This window comes from Sylvia atricapilla, chromosome 13 (assembly GCF_009819655.1).
Source record: "Sylvia atricapilla isolate bSylAtr1 chromosome 13, bSylAtr1.pri, whole genome shotgun sequence".
NCBI classification, from domain to species: Eukaryota; Metazoa; Chordata; class Aves; order Passeriformes; family Sylviidae; genus Sylvia; species Sylvia atricapilla.
Window position 1 is genome coordinate 8,130,058 of NC_089152.1, and position 18,293 is coordinate 8,148,350.

Below are 18,293 nucleotides of genomic sequence, written 5' to 3' on the forward strand. Positions count from 1 at the left end.
AGCAGAGACACCGACAAGGATATTCACAATAGATGGATGAAAAATCATCAACATCCTTTCCTAATCCATAATAGCTAAAGGTTGGTTTCAATTCTGAAAGTGCAGGGGTTTATATTCTCCCCTAGTGTTATATTGCTAGTGTTAGCTGTGCTTGTTCAAGCTGTTCCTGTTATCCACATAAATGTGAAGCTTTTGCTCTTCACCTCTGCCCTGTCATTTCAGGATGGTGAATGGAAATGCAGTTCTAGGCTTCACTGGGAGCACATCACTGAAGAGCATGTTCCCTGTCCTTGATATTTTTCTGTCTTCAAATCCATCCTGATTGGCAGCCAGCCCTCTAGCATTTGCTGGATTGGTTTCCAGCTTCAGTAGGAATTTTTTTTTAACTCCTTCTGTTCTTTGCTAAATTTTGGACTTAAGAGCTGAAACAGGGCCCACACAAATTTTCACGTGGGACCTGGCAACTTTTCCATTCCTGAATATTATACTTAAGAAAAGGCATTTCTGGAAAAAATATGTCAAGGTATCCAAAGGAGATATTTCAGAGTAGAGGAGAAAATAATGGTTTAAAGTAAGCAAGATGGTAGTTATGTTCTCAGATAACTTCTAAAAACATGTCAGAAGTTTATTGTCAGAAAATCTTCCTCAGGGCCATTTGCATTCAGATATGAAAACATGTCATGGTGCAGTAGATCAGCCCTGGTTAGGCTACGACTGGAATTATTGCAGACAATTTGATGCTCAAACTGTGTTTTGAACCTCTCATAAGTTGGTAAGAAATTCTGTGACAGTCCCATAGAAAGCAGACTGGGATTGTCTATCTGCCATTAGTTCAGCCTCTCCAAATCTTCTGCTATTTATTCGCTTGGTTGCTTTAGTAGACATTGGCATAAAGGAGCCCTCTTGGATAAACCCCTGTATCCATTTAAGTATTGATTTATTGGAAGCTAGGATTGCAGCCTGAAGTTCAGACCATGAGGATGAGTTATAAAAGCAAGCCCTGGATGGCATGGTTAGGGACTCAGGCCCCATCTCTGGCTAAGTTGCAAGACCCTGGGTATTATCTGTAGGTGACTTACAATCTTTTTTTGTGTTGCTGTAGAAGCAGAACACGGTTTCCAGGCTGAACAACAAAATACGCTCAAGCCATGGAGTCCAACCAGGAATCCTCACTCTTCCTGGTGAAGATATTGGAGGAGCTGGACACGAAGCAGAATACTGTTTCCTACCAGGATCTCTGCAAGTCCCTGTGTGCAAGGTTTGATTTATCCCAGTTGGCCAAGCTCAGAAGCGTGCTGTTTTACACTGCTTGCCTAGATCCTAATTTCCCAGCGACTTTGTTCAAAGACAAAATGAGATGCACTGTAAACAATCAGCAATCAAAGAAAATCATGGTTGCAGCAGATATAGTAACAATATTCAACCTCATACAAATGAACGGGGGAGTGGCCAAGGAGAAGCTTCCAGTTGCAAGGCACAAAGTGAAGAAGAAGGAGTCCTTCGAGTCCTGCAGGTCTGACACGGAGATCTGCAATATGGCAGATTGTGTGCCCGACTGTGTGCCCAACTGTGAGCTCAACGACCAGGACTTTAACCGGGCCTTTCCAGTCAGGAGGTCTTCAAAATGCAGAAAGATGGACTGCAAAGACTGCCAGCAGTTCGTCCCCTCTTCAGAGCCCAACTTCTTGCTTGGTGTTAATAAGGACATGAAGGGCAGGGCTGCCTCTCTGGACAGGCTGCAGGCACTGGCGTCCTACTCCATCGCCACGTCCCCGCCGTGTGAGATGCAGAGTACATACTTCCCCATGAACATTGAAAATGAATCTATTTCAGACCAGGATTCCTTGCCTATAAGTGCAGGCATAAAAGAAACTTTCATTTCAAATGATGAGCCGTTCATGATGCAGTCGTGTGTCCAGAAAAGAAATATATTCAAAGAAGATTTTCATAATCTGATTACAATATCTCCCAACTTAATACCATCCAGCAAAACACCAGAAGATGGACACAGAGAGTCTCAGAACAGGAAAGAAAGCTCTAAGCAGACTTTCTTCAACCACAGCTTTGAAATGCCATACAGCAGCCAGTACTTGAATCCAATTTATTCTCCTATACCAGACAAAAGGCGAGTGAAGCATGAAAGTTTAGATGATCTTCAAGCTTCAACATATTTTGGCCCAACTACTGTTCTTGGACCACAGGAAACCAAAAAGTGGACTGGAAAGCCAACTAAGCAAACTGCCTGGCCAGCTAAAAGCTGGAGTTTAAATACTGAGGAGGTCCCTGACTTTGAACGCTCATTTTTTAATAGGAAGCAGTCTGAAGAGAAACCACGATACCAGAGTTCAAGCAACCCATCTCCAAACTTTCCTTCAGTTGACAGGCATCAGTCCTACCTAAATGCAAAGGATCAGCAACAAATTATACAGACAAACTATGCTGTGAAACCCAATGGACATAAACCCAAGGAAATTCCTTCCATTCTAGACGTGGAGAAACACGAGCCAGTCAAAAAGTTTAAGGATAAAAGCATTAACTGTACTTCTGTCCAGATCTTAAGTATCGACAGGACCATGAGTGTCGGGACACAGACGGAGCAGCAGGTTCTGGACCACAAGAAATGCAAGGATTTGTGTGCAGCAGGCCAGGCCAAGTACGGTGAGAGGCACTCTCTGAAGCAGTCGGATGATGACTCTGAAATCGTGAGTGACGACATCAGTGACATTTTCCGGTTTTTGGATGACATGAGCATCAGCGGGTCCACGGGAGTGATGCAGTCTTCATGCTACAACAGCACTGGGTCCTTGTCTCAGGTGCATAAATCAGACTGTGACAGCTCACCTGAGCACAACTTGACTAAGATCTCCAATGGGAGTGGCTGTAATAAACTGGATAAAGTGGTCAGGGCGGAAGTCAGTAACGCAGATGATGAACTGAAAACCAGTGTCTGCAAATTAGTCTTGAGGATTGGTGAAATAGAGAAGAAACTGGAATCTCTCTCAGGTGTCCGAGAAGAAATCTCTCAAGTCCTGGGAAAATTAAGCAAGCTGGATCAAAAAATCCAGCAGCCAGAGAAGGTCAGTGTACAAATAGATCTCAACTCTTTGACAAGCGATGCCGCATCAGATGAGAGCAACTCCCCACAGATATTTCAGTGCCACAATACTCCTCATGGAGGCAAACTGGAGAATAATCCAGAATGGTGCTGTTCAGATGCCAGTGGAAGTAATAGCGAGAGCCTTCGAGTAAAAGCCTTAAAAAAAAGTTTGTTTACGAGGCGATCATCGAGATCATTAACAGAAGAAAACAGTGCAACTGAATCCAAAATAGCAAGCATTTCAAATTCTCCCCGAGACTGGAGAGCTATTACTTACACCAACCAAGTTGGCATTACAGAGGAGGAGATGAAAGAGAGAGATGGAGGAGAAAATAAGGACTGGCACAGGAAATCTAAAGAGGTAATTTCAACTTTAACTCACCTTACAAATGCTTAAAAATAATGTGGTTATGAACGTCTTCAATAGTCATCACAAGCCTCGGGGTATGACAATGCTTTGCCCTGCCATGTTATGCCTGCCTTTATTGTTGTCATAATTGAGTGATTTTGTACCTGTAGGTTCTTGCTTGGCAGATGCAAAATGGCCAAGTTGCATCTCAAAAGCTTTGCTTTTTTGTAAATGGAGGATGATAATGTGGGTCACATCTTGGGAAGGTGATGGTATTCTTCATCATCTGTTGCAATGTAAGGAGGCCTAGTAATTACCTTGGTGAAAAGGATGTGGAGAAAATTGAAATTCTGTATTGATTGTTTTAGAAGGGATATTTTGAAATTGAATTTTTATGGCTTTTATCAGAGAAGTATGCACATATTTAAAAGCAACAAAATAGATTCATGGATTCAAATCCCTCAAGGAAAAAAAGCCCTTGTATGTGTACTGTAAGATGCTCATTGTAGTTATGTTCTCTCCATCTGACTTCCATGGTCATTTAAATGAGTCTTAAGCCTCCTGTTGTAGAGCTGCAGTGTAGCTGTGCTCTTGGTTTGGCTGGGCAGAAAAACTCTGCCCATCCTCCCCTTCCCTGTGCCCCCTTCACTGACCCCATGGATGTCCTGGCTGCCCTTTGTGCAGGGCTCTGGGTGCTAATCTATTGAAAATGCATGGGGTGGGTGCTTGTTTCTGTTTGGGGAGGGGGTCCTGCAGGCCCTTGTCAATTGTGACCCCATGACAGGCATGCTGTGCCTTCTTACAGCAGGGTGTGAGGACATCGAAGGTTTGAGAAAAGAGAGGAAGAGGTTTGATAAAAACAATTGTGGTTGGGTGAACAAGAAACCACAAACCATGGGTTATTGCTAGACTGCAGAGGGGGAGGAAGGCCATCCTTAGCCCTAACCTTGACTTTTCTGTGCATTGCTTTGCTTAGGATGATTTTGAGACTCCCTTCCAGACTCCTCCAGTGGCCTGTGGCTGACATTGGATGGTACCATGGGTGCTGCAGTGCCAGGATGGGGGCATCCCTCAAGAATACTTCATGTTAGGATTTGATCTAGAAAAGGATACTTGGAAGCCTGCTTGTGCCTCTCAGTTTTGCAGATCAGCTGGGCTTTCCTGCATGTCAGGGCCATTTTCAGAATAGTGTTTTGATCCCTAAACAGCACAAACCCTAAATTTCTTCTGCTGCATGAGCATTGTGTTTGTGTTATAGTGAACATGGAGTTGTGTCTGTAAAATACCTCAACAGCTCTTTAGTTTGTTTGTGAGAAGAAGGTGGGCAAATGGATGGAGGCCATCCAAAATCTTTACCTTAGATGGTCTGGTTTTTATCATATGGTGCTTCTGAAAGGCATATCTCTGTCTTTTGTGTTTAACTCCCTCATAGTCTTGTTTTTTCTCTCAAATTCTCTTAAACCCTATTGCAGGCAGACAGGCAATACGAAATCCCACAGCCACATAGACTCTCTAAACAGCCAAAAGATGCTTTCTTGATTGAACAAGTCTTTAGTCCTCATCCCTACCCTGCATCACTCAAGTCACACATGAAAAGCAACCCTCTCTACACAGACATGAGGTTGACAGAGCTGGCTGAAGTGAAACGTGCCCAGCCATCATGGACCATAGAGGAATACACCAGGAATTCGGGGGATAAAGGCAAGATTGCAGCCTTGGATCTACAAGTGAGTCTCATTTGTTTAATCTGAATGGCTTGATTGCAAATGGGTGTTGCCAGAATATACATTTAAGAAGGGATTTGGATAGCTTGGGAAAGAGCTGTGGATTGTTGAGCCTCTAATCTTGCTGATCCCTATCCATCCTGGCCAGGGACAATGAAGAATGTGAATGTTTCATTGCTGAATGGTGATCCTTGACAGGTTGATGGTCCCAGCTTATTCTGCAATGGAGAGATGTCTCCTATGCCATTGTGGCTTTAGTAGCTCGAAAGAAGAGTTGAGGAATAAGGGAGTGCAGAGGTGAACTGGTCCCTAACTGCAGCAAGGCAGAGTGGTGCAGCAGCTGGGACTGCTGTCTTTTGCTCTGTCTTTGTTTTCTCTGAATTATTCACAGAGAATTGCAGTGTTAGGGTTGGGTTTTTTCCCATTTTACTAGGAACACGAGACATCAAATACTTGTAGAAGACGTTCAATACCACAACTGGTTTTGAAATACGTCACTGTTGAGGCTTTGAAGTGGCTGTTGGAAACCAGCCAGGCAACTAATGGTGTGTTTAGTTTGCATTTTGGTTCAGCTTGTAAGTGTGCAGCCTCTTGTGCAACAAGCAGAGGAGACAAATTCAAATTTTGCATTTACATTTTCCCAGCACGAAATCACAAACCTGACATAAAATGAGTACCCACATTGGATACCCTGAGTAGTCTGACGAACACAACACATCTTTTAGGAAGGAAGATATCTGAGCAGAGGTTTAAAGAGGAAACCTGAAGAATGAAATCCAAGATAGATAAAAATCAAAGAAATGTTGTATTTCTTGGTCTCGAAACCCAAAATGTGTCACACAATGAAATCCACACTGATGTGCAAATAACTGTGTATCATCTAATGGACTTTGACAGTAGAATGTAGAACCAGGGAGGGGGTCTGCTCCTGACCTCAGGCATTTTGGGTTCTGTGGGCAGCAATCTGTGGGATGCAGCTGTGCTCAAGGAGGGAGTCTGCTTCTCTGTACAGCTTGTCTGCCAGGGAAGGTGGCCTGGAACAGTCTGAGACTTTGCTGCTCCATGGCAGCCCTCAATGGCTCGGTGCTGATGTCCTAAAGCCAGCTCCAAACCCATCAGACTAACCCCTAGGAAAAGCATCAGGATGCTGTGCCTCAGGGCCCCGAGCTGGCTGATTTGGATTTGAAACCATCACCCACACAGTGCTATAGTGCAACTCCCAGGAGAGTTTGTGCAGGAATTTGTGCACAACAAATTCACCTCCTTTCTCAGCTCATGCCAACTTCCCTGTTCTCACCAGCCCCTGCTCCTTGCTGTGGCTAAAATGCACTCAGAGAGAAACCAAGCAGCATAGGGACCAGGCTGCATCTTGCCTCAGCTCCCTGCTGCTTTTTTGGGTCTTAAAAGCTTTAGAGAGCTTACTAAATTCCTAACCCTGGCATTGCAGGCTGTATGCTAGAGCAGGAATAGGCTGGAAGAAGCTCCTCTGCAGCAGGCAGCCACAAAGCATCACTTACCTGCTGTGTGAGGCAATAAGGGAGGTGATATTTGGGAGCAGAGCCCCTCTGGGAGAAGTGTTCTCCATCTGCTCCTTGTTGGGCTGTTTTGTTCTCTGTAAGCAGCTCTGCATGACTGTGAGCAAACCAGAGAAATCGGCTTATTGCCATCATTTATCTTTAGGATAAAGGTGATAGAAGTTTACTGGTTTGATTCTCTCCCTCCAAAAAGACTGTCAGAATTGCATCTACCCTGCAAAGCTCATGTCTAGACTTTATAATGGAGCTTACTGACAAACTTAAAAAATAGACACAGACTGATGAGTGGTTTTTTTTTTTTTCCCCAGTGATTAAGTTTATTAGAACTGAAAGTAAATACATTATGCCTTAATGAACATTCCTATGTCTGGCAATGAAATGGGAAAGGAAGCTGATTAACAGTAATGGGCCTTTTCAATAATGCATCTTCCTTCCGAAGTAGTAAAAAGGTCAATGCCAAGGCAGACGGGTCCAAAACTGCAATTTCCTTGAAGCACAGTATGCCTATCTTTGGGGGTTTTCTACCTTTGTTCACTTAAAATTTCTCCTGGAGCCTGACAAGTCAGCTGGGTTTTCCTCCAAAAAAAGAAATTGCTAAACTAGTCAGGTCCCAAGCCTGTCCCAGGTGTGGGCTCTGTGTGAGATTCATTGCTTTGCTTTGTGTATGATGGTCCACTGGGAGGAAACAGTATCAGGCTGTTTTCTGATGCCTTTGGAGATGAGATTGCTGCCTTTTTTCACAAGGCTGAAAGAGATCATTCAAAGCCCTAAAGATACAATCACAGGTGTGGCTGATGGCCTGTTTCAGCATCCTAACACTATCATAGAGGTGTCTATTAAATCATCATAAAACCATTGCTCAATTTTCGTTGTTTATTTCTAAGATAGCTACCAAATCTCTTCTGTTTGTAGCTCTCTACATAAAACAAATGCTGCTATCAGGCAAAGCAAAGTTTCATCCAATAGCTCATGGCCACAAAATCTGAATTAAGTCAATTAAAGGCTTACTCAAATCCTTCTCAAGTCAGCTGGAGTTTCTTTGCAGGGCCCAAGAAGCTTTGGATCAGGACTGTTACAAGCACAGAAATGGTGTGTTAGGGTATTCTCACTGTAATATTTTATATGGAATCTTTTTTTTTTTTTTTTTTTTTTTTTTTTAAGAAATAGGCTTTTGGAGCCTCAGATAAAGAAGACAGCTCTGGGGAAATTCTGTCATCTTTCAAAATGTTCTTTTTGCTTTATTCTTTTCTGCTGATAAGTAAGTTCAATATAATGCATAGTGTTTGGGTTTCCCCAGTTTTCCCCTTATTTTCCTCTAACACAAAGGTTAAAGAGGAAAAAACAAGCAAGGTTAAAATGGAAAGCTTCAAGAGCTCATAAATGCTTAGGAATAAAAAGCTGTAAGAAATAAAAAAGAAGTAATTCAGATGGAAATACTGATAAAGCTCTGCAGATGGCCTGTGTCCCCAGGCAGTGCCATTCCAGAGGAGGGGTCTGTAAATTGCCCCTGCAGCAGGACTGGGTGCTGGGTAATCAAGCACTGCAAGCCAGTTAGCTTTATAAAATGTAGTGCATGAGGAGCATATATTAAGAACTTTTCCCATCAGCTGAGCTTTAATAATTTAAAAATTATTAACAGTAACAGGCCAGCACTTGCTGACACCTCTGCTGTCGAGCAGATTAAAGAGAACTTATTTAAATGCCATCCAAGATGACGAAGCTTCCGGTAAATCAGAGGTACGTGAGGGATTTTGGAGCAGATCTTACTCTTGCAGGAGTCTATTTTTTGCAGTATTTTGTTACCACTTTCATCAGCTTTATGTAATTGGGACCAGAGGTTGAAGGGGTGTTGAGAAGTGGCAATAACCCACTTTATCCTGACAGCAGACCCAGGTGCAGCTGGGAGGCCTCCAGGCACATCTGCTTTGTTCACTTATTTTATTAACGGCAGGCCCCAGACAATTAACAACCATTTCCTTTTAATTTTCTTAGACTCAAGAATCTTTAAACCCAAACAACTTGGAGTACTGGATGGAAGACATTTACACTCCTGGCTACGACTCGTTGTTGAAGCGGAAAGAAGCCGAGTTCAGGAGGGCAAAGGTTTGCAAGATCGCCGCCCTGATCGCGGCGGCCGCTTGTACGGTTATCCTGGTCATCGTGGTTCCCATTTGCACCATGAAATCCTGAGCCTGGGCACACACCTGGGACCCCCAGCCACGTGTGTCTCGGATAGCTCACGCTGTGTGTCAGGTGGCTGCTGGCAAAACTGTAAGGAATGCACTAAGGAACGATGCTCTAAGGATATCCCGATGGAGGATGCTGTAAAGGAAGGCAGAATGCAGAACAGCCAGAGATACGTTTTTGGAAAAGTCCTATTTTAAATAACAGACTGTGTGGTGGAGCTAATGGGAACTCGGTTCGATTTTTATGCATTTTTAAAAGTGCAATATTTTTTTTTTCCTAAAGAAATGATATAATGTTTTACAGAAGCAGAGACTGATGAGAATCCAGGCAAAAGAGGAAGGTTGTCTGAGCTATGTTGCATTTAAAGGAGGTGCGGGTACATGGAGGTAGCACTGTATAGAAGGGAATGTTCTATATGCATTACATCAGGGAGCTAGGGAAGTCTTAACAGCTCTCTACAATATTGAAAACTCTGAATGTATTGTATTTATTTTATAGTATGTATGCATTTCATGGTCATTTGTTCGAAAGCAGACTGTGTAGCTGTGAACAGAGTTCATTCCTACGTTCAGATTAAAAAGGGCTCTTTGTATCTGGTCTTGCCCTAAGACCCACTCTATCATCACTGAGTACTTTGTTAAGTGCAATGTGCTGCAGACCAAAAAGATTATGTTTTAAAGCAATCACAAGAGGTTTTAGTTACTTCTGTTGAATAACATTTGCATAGAGCTGGCAAACTTGCCTTGCCAAAAGGGTATTCTTTACCTCTGCAGACAGTGAAATTGTCTCAGTTTCACTCCTGCCAGCAAGCAAAGCTGGCAAATCAAAGCAACACTCTGTTAAAGTTCTTGGAAATGTAATCTGAACAGTTAAATTTTTTTTTTCCACGAAGTCTTTGTGCCTTTTTTTAGACTGTAGGTTAAACAGAACTGTTTAATTTTTTGCTATTTTAAGCCCATAACATAAATCACAGCATAATGGGTACTAATGGAGCTCCTTTTCCCGAAAGCCTTCTATACAGCTCCCAGTGCTCCTCAAGCAGCAGGGCTGGTGGTTACTGAGCACTTATATTAAGGGCACAATTTCTCACCACTGGTAGGAACTTGCTGCTGACACAATGCATTCAGCACAGGGAGATCTTTTGCTTCCCTCTTGCTAATGTACTTAAGGATGATGGTTGAATCTACAAGGCAGCAAGCAGTCTGTATCCCATGGGAAATGTCCATTTGATGCTTTATCCCAAATGCAAATAGGAGGTCCTATGGAATTCTCAAGGTAGGGCAGAAATTACCTGTCATGGTTAGTGAAAGCAAAAACCCAGACAGCATTACTCTTCTGTCAAGTATAGAAGAAAAGAAAAAATAAAGTATTTTCAGGAAATAATGTGATCTTGCTGGTCCTCCTAGGGAAAGGAGATTGTTTTAGTGAATGCTCTTTATGTAGGGTAATTTGGTTTCTTCAGAAGCAGCCTCCCTACACGATGACGCAGCAGCTAAGAAAGCACTGGATGCTCCTTCCTCTGGCTCTCTGGGATGTGCTGCACTCACTCTCTGTTTCTGACTGGTTTAAAAAAAGTATTGAGGGAAGGATGTGTGGGAGGTGAAGGCTTTGTTGTGACTTTAGGTGTGTGTCAGTTCTTTCCTGCAGTTGGAGAGCTGTTTATGTGCTGCTCACGTGCTGTTCTTTATTTAGGGATAGGTGATTCCTGAGACTGTTGATCTATCAGAAAAATAAGTGTAAGCACAGGGTTGGATGTCCCATCAGCAAATAGAGAACAAGAATAGGCCCACAGACAAAATCTGTGACTGCCTGGCCTGAATCCTGACCCAAATTCTGTGACTTTGGCCCATTCTTAATACTGAGATAATTTCTCTTTCCTCCCAGATGCTGCAGGATGGAGTCACAGCAGGGAGGGAGCAATTCACGCTGTCTATTTTCGGCTGCCTTTGGTTATGGTGTGATTCAGAGCACCTGAGTACAGGAGCTCAGGATCTGTACGTAGTAAATATAGGCAGGTAGAGAAACCTCTGGGGACAAGTCAGAGCTGCCAGCAAGAGATCTAATATTAGACATGTGAAAAACACTCTGGAGGACACTGCTCTGCAGTTTACCTCACGCACAATTTAGTTTGATTGTATATGTAGAAAAACCTATTCCTGGTTTCAGGTAGTGTCAGAAAACCGTCTGACACCCCTCCTTGGCTGTTGGAGGGAGCAGTGTGGCTCTGTGGGGGCACAGTGTCAATCCCACATCTGCCCACACCAGCAGTGACAAGGCCCTTGGAGGGGCAGGAGGAGTGGGGACAGACCCTCTGCATTCTCCAACCCCTCTTGCACTACCATGAATGGTCTGACCCTGCTGCTCCCAGCCCCAAAACAGCAGCACTTTCACAGTAATGTGACTTTAGAAAATTTCAACCTAAGGGGAGGTGGGAGATGGGTGTGGAAGGTGTTACTGATCACAGGGTTTGTCTGTGCAACTCATCCAGCTGCCACCAGATGAGTCTTTGCATTAGAGAGCCCAAAATCCTGGGAAGGCTTTGCAGGTTATAGAGCTGTGGGTGATGTGAAGCTGGCCCAACCCAAGCGCTCAGCATCCCAAACATCTGTGCTGCTTCATAATTTACTGAGGTGCTTTTGCCCATCCTTACTTTGCACAAGCAGCCAGTGGCACCCACTCCATTGGTCAGTGGTGTCCTCACACCCCAGGCTGTGGTTTGTCATGGATTCCCTCCTGGGGCTCAGCTCAGCTCCTGCTGTCCCTGGGAGCATTTCCATGCTGCCAGGAGCCTGAGGGGACAGCAGAGCTTGACTCCCTGCTCCACAAACACCTCTGTGAGCAGCTGCCTTGCCACCTCCTCCACTCCCTGGCTGCCTCTGGCAGCTCCTTGGCACCACAGGGATGTGCATCCCAAGCCATTCCCAGTGGGATTTGCATCTGGCACAGAGCCCTTCTTAAAACAGGCAAGGAGATGGAGCCATGGGATGCTGCTGCTGGAGGAGAGCAGCCAGGGAGGGAGGAAGCCTGCACAGAGTGTACAAACTAGGTGAAATCCTGACATATTAACCTGCAAGAATATTGTGATCCACCTTGTGAGCCAGTTACCAACTAGAATACACTGTATACTATATGATAGACTTTTGTACAAAAAAAAAAAAAAAAGAAAAAAAAAAAAAGAAGAAACTAAAGCTATAGGTACATTGTAATCCTTGGTGTGATTGAAAAAGTGTCCTAGATTGTATTACTTAATTAAAATTATGATGAGCATATTGAACTGTTTTTCGTATTTATGCCTTATAAACTTGATATATTACACATGATAAAATGAAACTGCAAGAAATGTAAGAAAAGATACTCGATTTTGGGGGCAAATTCCGTTTTGCTTTTCCAAAATAAAAAAACAAGAGTGCTGCTTTAAATGAGCTTAATAAATCATGTGTGCAGAAGAGCAAGGGTAGGATATGTCCCCAGATGACTTTTTAGGATTTTTTTTTTAAACGAGGCTTTGGTTAATGTACTATGTAATAATTTTATTTTATAATGTTACTGTACAATGTTGCCTTTTGGTTCATTTAAATATAACACCAAATAAACTTGAAAATTACAGTGTCCTAAGTTTTAATGAAACAGTTATAATAATTTATTACTCCATTGCTTTTCCTGTTGTTCTTTTTCCCAGGGACATCAAGATAGCCATGGGATGTGAGTGTCTCAGTGTTAGATAACTAAGCAGCCTATCTAGTTCTTGGCAGAGTTGCTAATGGATTTCTAACTTGTGAAATAATAAGATGGCAGAAGATAATGAAAAATGAGTTTATTTGGTTTATTTTAAAAGCTCCTTTGCATCACGTTGTTTGAGCTTCTGGAAGATTAGCTCTTGGCACTAATCGTATTTCATTTTATAGGTTATTTCATGGCTGAGTTTTGTCATATCAACTGTTTTAACAAGGTCATGACTAATATTTTGGTACCTGTTTAACTTATATGTTTATGCAACTACTGGCCCTTTTATGTCAGTACCCTAGATAAGTGTTTATAATCACTTGTGAACAGACAGTCAGTTTGCTTAGGGTCCCTCTACGAATTTAATTTGCTGCTTGTGAGTTGTTAATTGCAAAATCAGGTTGTCTTGAAATTCCAGGTGTTGAAACACAGGTAGAGCTGAGCCCACCACTGTCAGAGGTTACAGAGGGCAGCTGTGGAAGAGGACACATGAACAATGAGCAATGACAGGACAACACAGTAATGTGAGGTCTTGATTTCCTCCTCTCTGCTGCACAAACAACTTCAGTGCATTGCTTTAGTAGTTCTGGTCAGGATGGGGAATGCTGAGTGCTCTCTGCAGGGCCAGACCACCAGCTCCAACCTTGGGTGCTCATATGTTGTGAGTCAGGCTGCAAAGCACCACAGATCCCTGTGGAGGGATTGTCAGTCACAATTTGGTGTTGGTTTCAGTTTTGGAGATAGTTTTGCATTAATTTGCACCAATGGTTTATCATGGGTTTGCATCAATTTCAGGTTTTTCTCTTGTACCCATCAAGTCCAGAAGCTTACAAGTAGGACTGCCCTTTCAATTTTTACATTGCAGAATGAATCCAGGAGCAGGAACATTCATAAAAATGCTAAGTGGGACCAGGCTCAAGCCAAAATCTCCTAAGCACTCTGGCACAGCATTCCTCAGTCGTGAAGCTGCGTATATTGGATGTATAGATCTCATCTGGGTCATCGCTGTGCTGGAAGATGGAGCAGCTGCCAGGTTTCTGTCTGCTGGATGGAGTCACTGAGTCTCCAGGTAGAAGCTCCTACACACAATGTTGTGTTGGCAACCGAGACCCAGCCTCACGAGCTCGGTGCTGTGTCACAGCCATCGATTGTCCTGGTTGAATAAATCCTTGATTTCAGATTGAGCTCTGGTGAATGGCTCTGCCCATTGTACAAACAAGGCACAAGCAGAATATTGGATCTCTGGGCCATATCCTTCCTTTTGGGGAGCTCCTGTTCTCCAGCCAACTGGATCTGCAAGCAGAAAAAGGGAAAGTAGGCAGTGCCCTGTCCATAGCAGGGTGTGCTCCTGTTGAAAGGAAAGGTCAGTTGTGTTGGTGTACAATTTGGGAAAAATCAAGCACCCAGGGAAGTAATTGTGGAGATGAGGTAATTTTTTAATTTCCTTTTTTCCTTGCTATCTTTTCAGAGAAGAACACTCTATCTTGTGAAGTGCTGCTCTGCTAGTGGTTCTCCAGCAAACTTGGCTACGTTGGACAACTTCTGAAACACTGGATCATTTGATATCTTGCAGGCTGTTGCCTAAAATCTACAGTGTTCACTTAGATACTGGAACAAAATCTTCAAACAAGGAAGAAATGGGCTTTCAGCAGCCAAACTCCTCCCATGTGTAAGTTCCCTATGATTTTATTTACGTTCTTCAACACAGTACAAACTATGTGCAGGAGGGGCATGAAGCTCTTCCAGAAACAACAGTACATCCATAGCTTCCCAACAACAACAATTGTGATTTTCAAGGGAGACCAGATCATGGTCTTGGATGAGCCCAGAACAAGAAAGCAGCTGTGCTTGGACTGTGCATGGCATCACAAGGCACTGCTGGTCCTGGTGGGGCAGCAGGGGTTGGTGGGGAGATAAGCAAAGCACTTTCAGGACGTGGGAAGTTTTCTACAAGGCATAACACAGTTCAGGAGTGAGGAGATGGTGGATGTCTGGAGACATGGTTGCTGCTGAGCCTGGAGAGCATTAAGAAATTAAAGAGCATTGTGGCAGCAATTCCCCATCCCCAGCCCTGCTCCTTCATGCCCTCCTGCACCCTGGACCTGTGGATTTTGGGATATTCCTCTGAGGCACTAAGCAGATCTCTGGACATACAGTGAAGGCTCAGATCTTGCCTTTTCTCAGAGTTAACCAGATTTCCTCAGTAAAAAGAGGGATTTTTCTGCCAGGCATTGATGCTTTGACCTCTGCTAAAGAAAAAATCCCGAGGTCTGTGATCACCTTGTCCCAGTGGAGAGGCTGACAGCACTAAGGGAATGTGACCTGGCCCCTCTTCTCATCACCCCCAAAACATCATGAGACAGCCCTGAAAATGGCAGGGCTACAAAACAAGTCCCATTTGCTTTCACATTTGGCTTTGTGGAAGCCACATTTTCTGCCAGTCTACAACCAGAGGGCTCAAAACCGATTTCATTTAGTAAGGATGGAAATATATGGGTGAACTCCTTGGGTAGGAACACGCAGTTCTGATTGCTGGTTCTTTAAGAAAAATGGAAAATCCTGCTATTCACAGCAGAACTGCTCTGTTTTCCCTGCTCAATTTGAGCCTCTATGCAGTGTGCTGTCTGTATGTTTTTCCCTATCACGTGGTGGGGCTTCAGCCTCTGTCCGCAACAGCAGGTGTCCGCCTGGAAAAAGGGGAAAAGAGGGAATTATGTCCAGTAAAAGAGGGACCAGAGAAATGCTAATGATTTTGGCTGTTCATGGAAATTATGTGGAATCTGCTCCTTTTTTGAAAAGCTTTGCTGTAAACTCTGCTCTAGTGGCAGACATATCTCTGCATTGAAAAATCCTCCTGGTCTGCTGTCCTGCCAGGCTGCCACCCTTCCAACAATAACAGAGGTTCGTGTTGTGCAGCGTGTTTTTCCTCATGTAATGTTGGGGGTGAGAGGAGAGAACCAAGGAGGCTGAGTCATTTATCTTCTTTGGCTTGTCTTGGTAATGAAATATAGCTGTTGAACTTTACCCTGCTTTTCCTGTTACTAATTTTTTTTCTCCAATGGTTACTATTTAAAAGGCTCACAAAATTGCATTAGTAAAATTTATGACTGTGTAGCAAATATGTGCATGTGCATTAATTCTGTTCAAGACCAATACCTTGTAGCTGCAAAATTAATGTTATGGTGCAGTTTCTAAGTATGGCTAATGGCTGTTCAATAAAGCAGGATTTGTATTTTGCTCATCTTACAGCTTTTAATTCCTTGAAACAGCCCTGCCTTGAAGAGTTTGCCAGGTAAAGTTAAAAAATGGTACATGCAACACACAAATATCTATTTTTTAATACATTTTTGTTTATGCAATTAAGCCTTGAAAATTTCGGCATAGTGAGTTGGTTCAGCTGGGTTTCTGCTGCTTTGCATGGCTTTTAGTTCCAGGTTTCAAAAGCAGATGTCTATGAATACAGTGCATTAAAAATGGGCCTATTAACCATGATTCTGCTCTGGAGAGACTGAACTGGATGTTAGTGTTACCCTGAGGGTTACACCTCGTGCTCTTTTGGAGTCAATGAACAATTACTGTTCAGTAAATGATAAATTAATGGACATAACTTACATTTAAACTTTCATTTTCTTGCTATGTAAAAAAGTCACTTTCTGTTAGAAGGACGAATTAATGTTTGCAGGCTTTTTAGCAGTTTAAAGATAGCTGCTAATCAGTTATTCAAGGTTGGAGACATAACACAAGACAAATGACCGATGACAAGGGCTTGCTCATGTTCAAGAAAAGAGGTTGGAGAAATATTTTCAGGATGCTGAGGCAGGAACTTAGATGGTATCTGACAGCACATGTTTACTTCTTCAAAGCTTTGTCTGACAGCCAGAAGAAAGCTCGGTGCTCGTGATCTTAAGCGACAGCCTGATGTTTGGGATGTGGTATGTGCAAGATCACTGCTGTTAGAGGTAAAAAGCTGATCCCTTGGGACTCAAAATGTGAAGTGTTGAGATGAACTGGAGCTCTAGGGCAGACAAATTTCTGAGTATGTCCAAGTCACACTAAGCATGAGCCCACTGGTCCCAAAAGTGGCTCCAACCACAACAGACCCTGGGCTCGTGTCCGACAATTGCTTGGCAAAGTGATCAGTGGCAGCAACTTGCAAAGATCTGATGGAGGACAAAAATACCCATTTACATTGTTGTAGCCTCCAGGAACAAGAGCCATTAGAGGGGGTGGGGTACAGTGGCACTGTTTTTCCTCTGCTGGAAGATGTGAGCTACCAAAGTAAGGCACCTGTAGGATGGAAAAAGCAGTGCTGTGGGGAAGATAACTTCATGTGAAAGCTCTCAAGGCAGTACCGTCTGCCTTCCATGTTTTGGGACTAGTTGCTGTATCTCTGTGGGCTTTAGTTTTGTGCCAGTTAGTCACTGTGTCTCTCTTCAGGCATTTGCTTGGAACAGAGCTTTTCCCTTGCTGTGGAGTTGTGAGATGTCCAGGAAAAGAGGGGCCAAACAGGGGCTGAGAAATCTTACAAGCATCACCTTGATGCTTATGATGGCATTGCCAGTATCATAAATAGTTACAGCCAGATCAGTCATCAGATTTGTAACCCTGGTGGTAATCAGCGATACGACACCACGGAGGTGCTTGGCTCAGTTTGTCAAAGTGTTTTGGTATTGCGAGAATGATGAATGTCACTGGGAAAGCTTTTTGGGGAAGATAACGTGAGAGAGAAAAGCAGAGGAAGCACGGTGCCCTGCTGGGAGCATGGGGAGCGTGGAGAGAGTGGGATTAGTGCTGCAGAAGACAGGCAGACAGTGAGCATCTGCTCTGGGCCACCAGGATCAGAGCACAGCAGGACTGAGAAATTCTTGGACCAGTTATCAAGGAATTGGGAAACTCCAGGATACTGTACTCATGGGGGATTTTTACTACCCAGACATCTGCTGGGTAAGAAATGCAGCTAATCACAGTGATAATACACAACCCTAATTCACCATAAATTCTCTCCCATATGTTTAGAATTGTATTTACAGTAGGAAGTGATGGATAGTTATTCATGAATCAAGGTGCAGAATCAGCCGCGTATTGTGGAAAATAATGTGTGACAGACTTGAACAGAATCCTTCTGAATGCATGGCTGTATTTCAGGTGTTTTAAGTTAAAAAAAAAAAAAAAAAAAAAAAAAAAAAGAAAAAAAAGTTAATGTAATTACTGATTACTTTAAAATGTGCCAATTGAACTACTCATTTCTCCATAACCTTTGCTGACCTTGAAGCACAAGTTCAGGAGTGGAGTTGATGAAGAATTATCCTCCAGATGAAACACACCCCCTCAGATCCAATTCTGCTGATGAGGAGGTGGAAAAGGGTTAAGAAGAAACTAAGAAAGGAATCATGGTACTGGCTGCTTAGCTCACCGGTAGCACATGAAAGGATGCTGTTTTATTGATATACTTCTATGGCCTTTCTCCTGTTGCAGGCAATAATTTTGCCCTCTAACTCACCATGGACCCAGAAGAGCAATGTGAGCTCAAATATATCTCATATCGAGGGGGGAAGGAGGTGGCTCAGCTGCCGGAGTTCAGGGCTGGGCACGGTTAGTTACTGATGAATTACGGTCCCTTGTGCTGCCGCTCAGCGATCCCCGGCTGTGCTTCCCCCGCGCTGCCTCCTCGGAGCCCT

The 18,293-nt window shown here is 43.4% G+C and overlaps 1 protein-coding gene across 3 annotated transcripts; it reads left to right on the top strand.

The window, feature by feature from the left end:
* Positions 1-541: 541 nt before the first annotated feature.
* On the top strand, positions 542-11,277 carry MINAR1 (membrane integral NOTCH2 associated receptor 1). 3 transcript variants are annotated; one of them, XM_066328320.1, is made up of 3 exons: positions 542-3,458; positions 4,919-5,173; positions 8,698-11,277. In XM_066328320.1, exons 1-3 carry the CDS (start codon positions 1,149-1,151, stop codon positions 8,893-8,895), a joined length of 2,763 nt encoding a protein of 920 aa, XP_066184417.1. In that variant the 5' UTR covers positions 542-1,148; the 3' UTR covers positions 8,896-11,277. The 3 variants fall into 3 exon arrangements, with proteins under 3 accessions (XP_066184417.1, XP_066184419.1, XP_066184418.1); XM_066328322.1 differs by lacking the exon at positions 8,698-11,277 and having other exon boundaries at positions 5,061-5,140; XM_066328321.1 differs by lacking the exon at positions 8,698-11,277 and having other exon boundaries at positions 4,879-5,042.
* Positions 11,278-18,293: the final 7,016 nt, after the last annotated feature.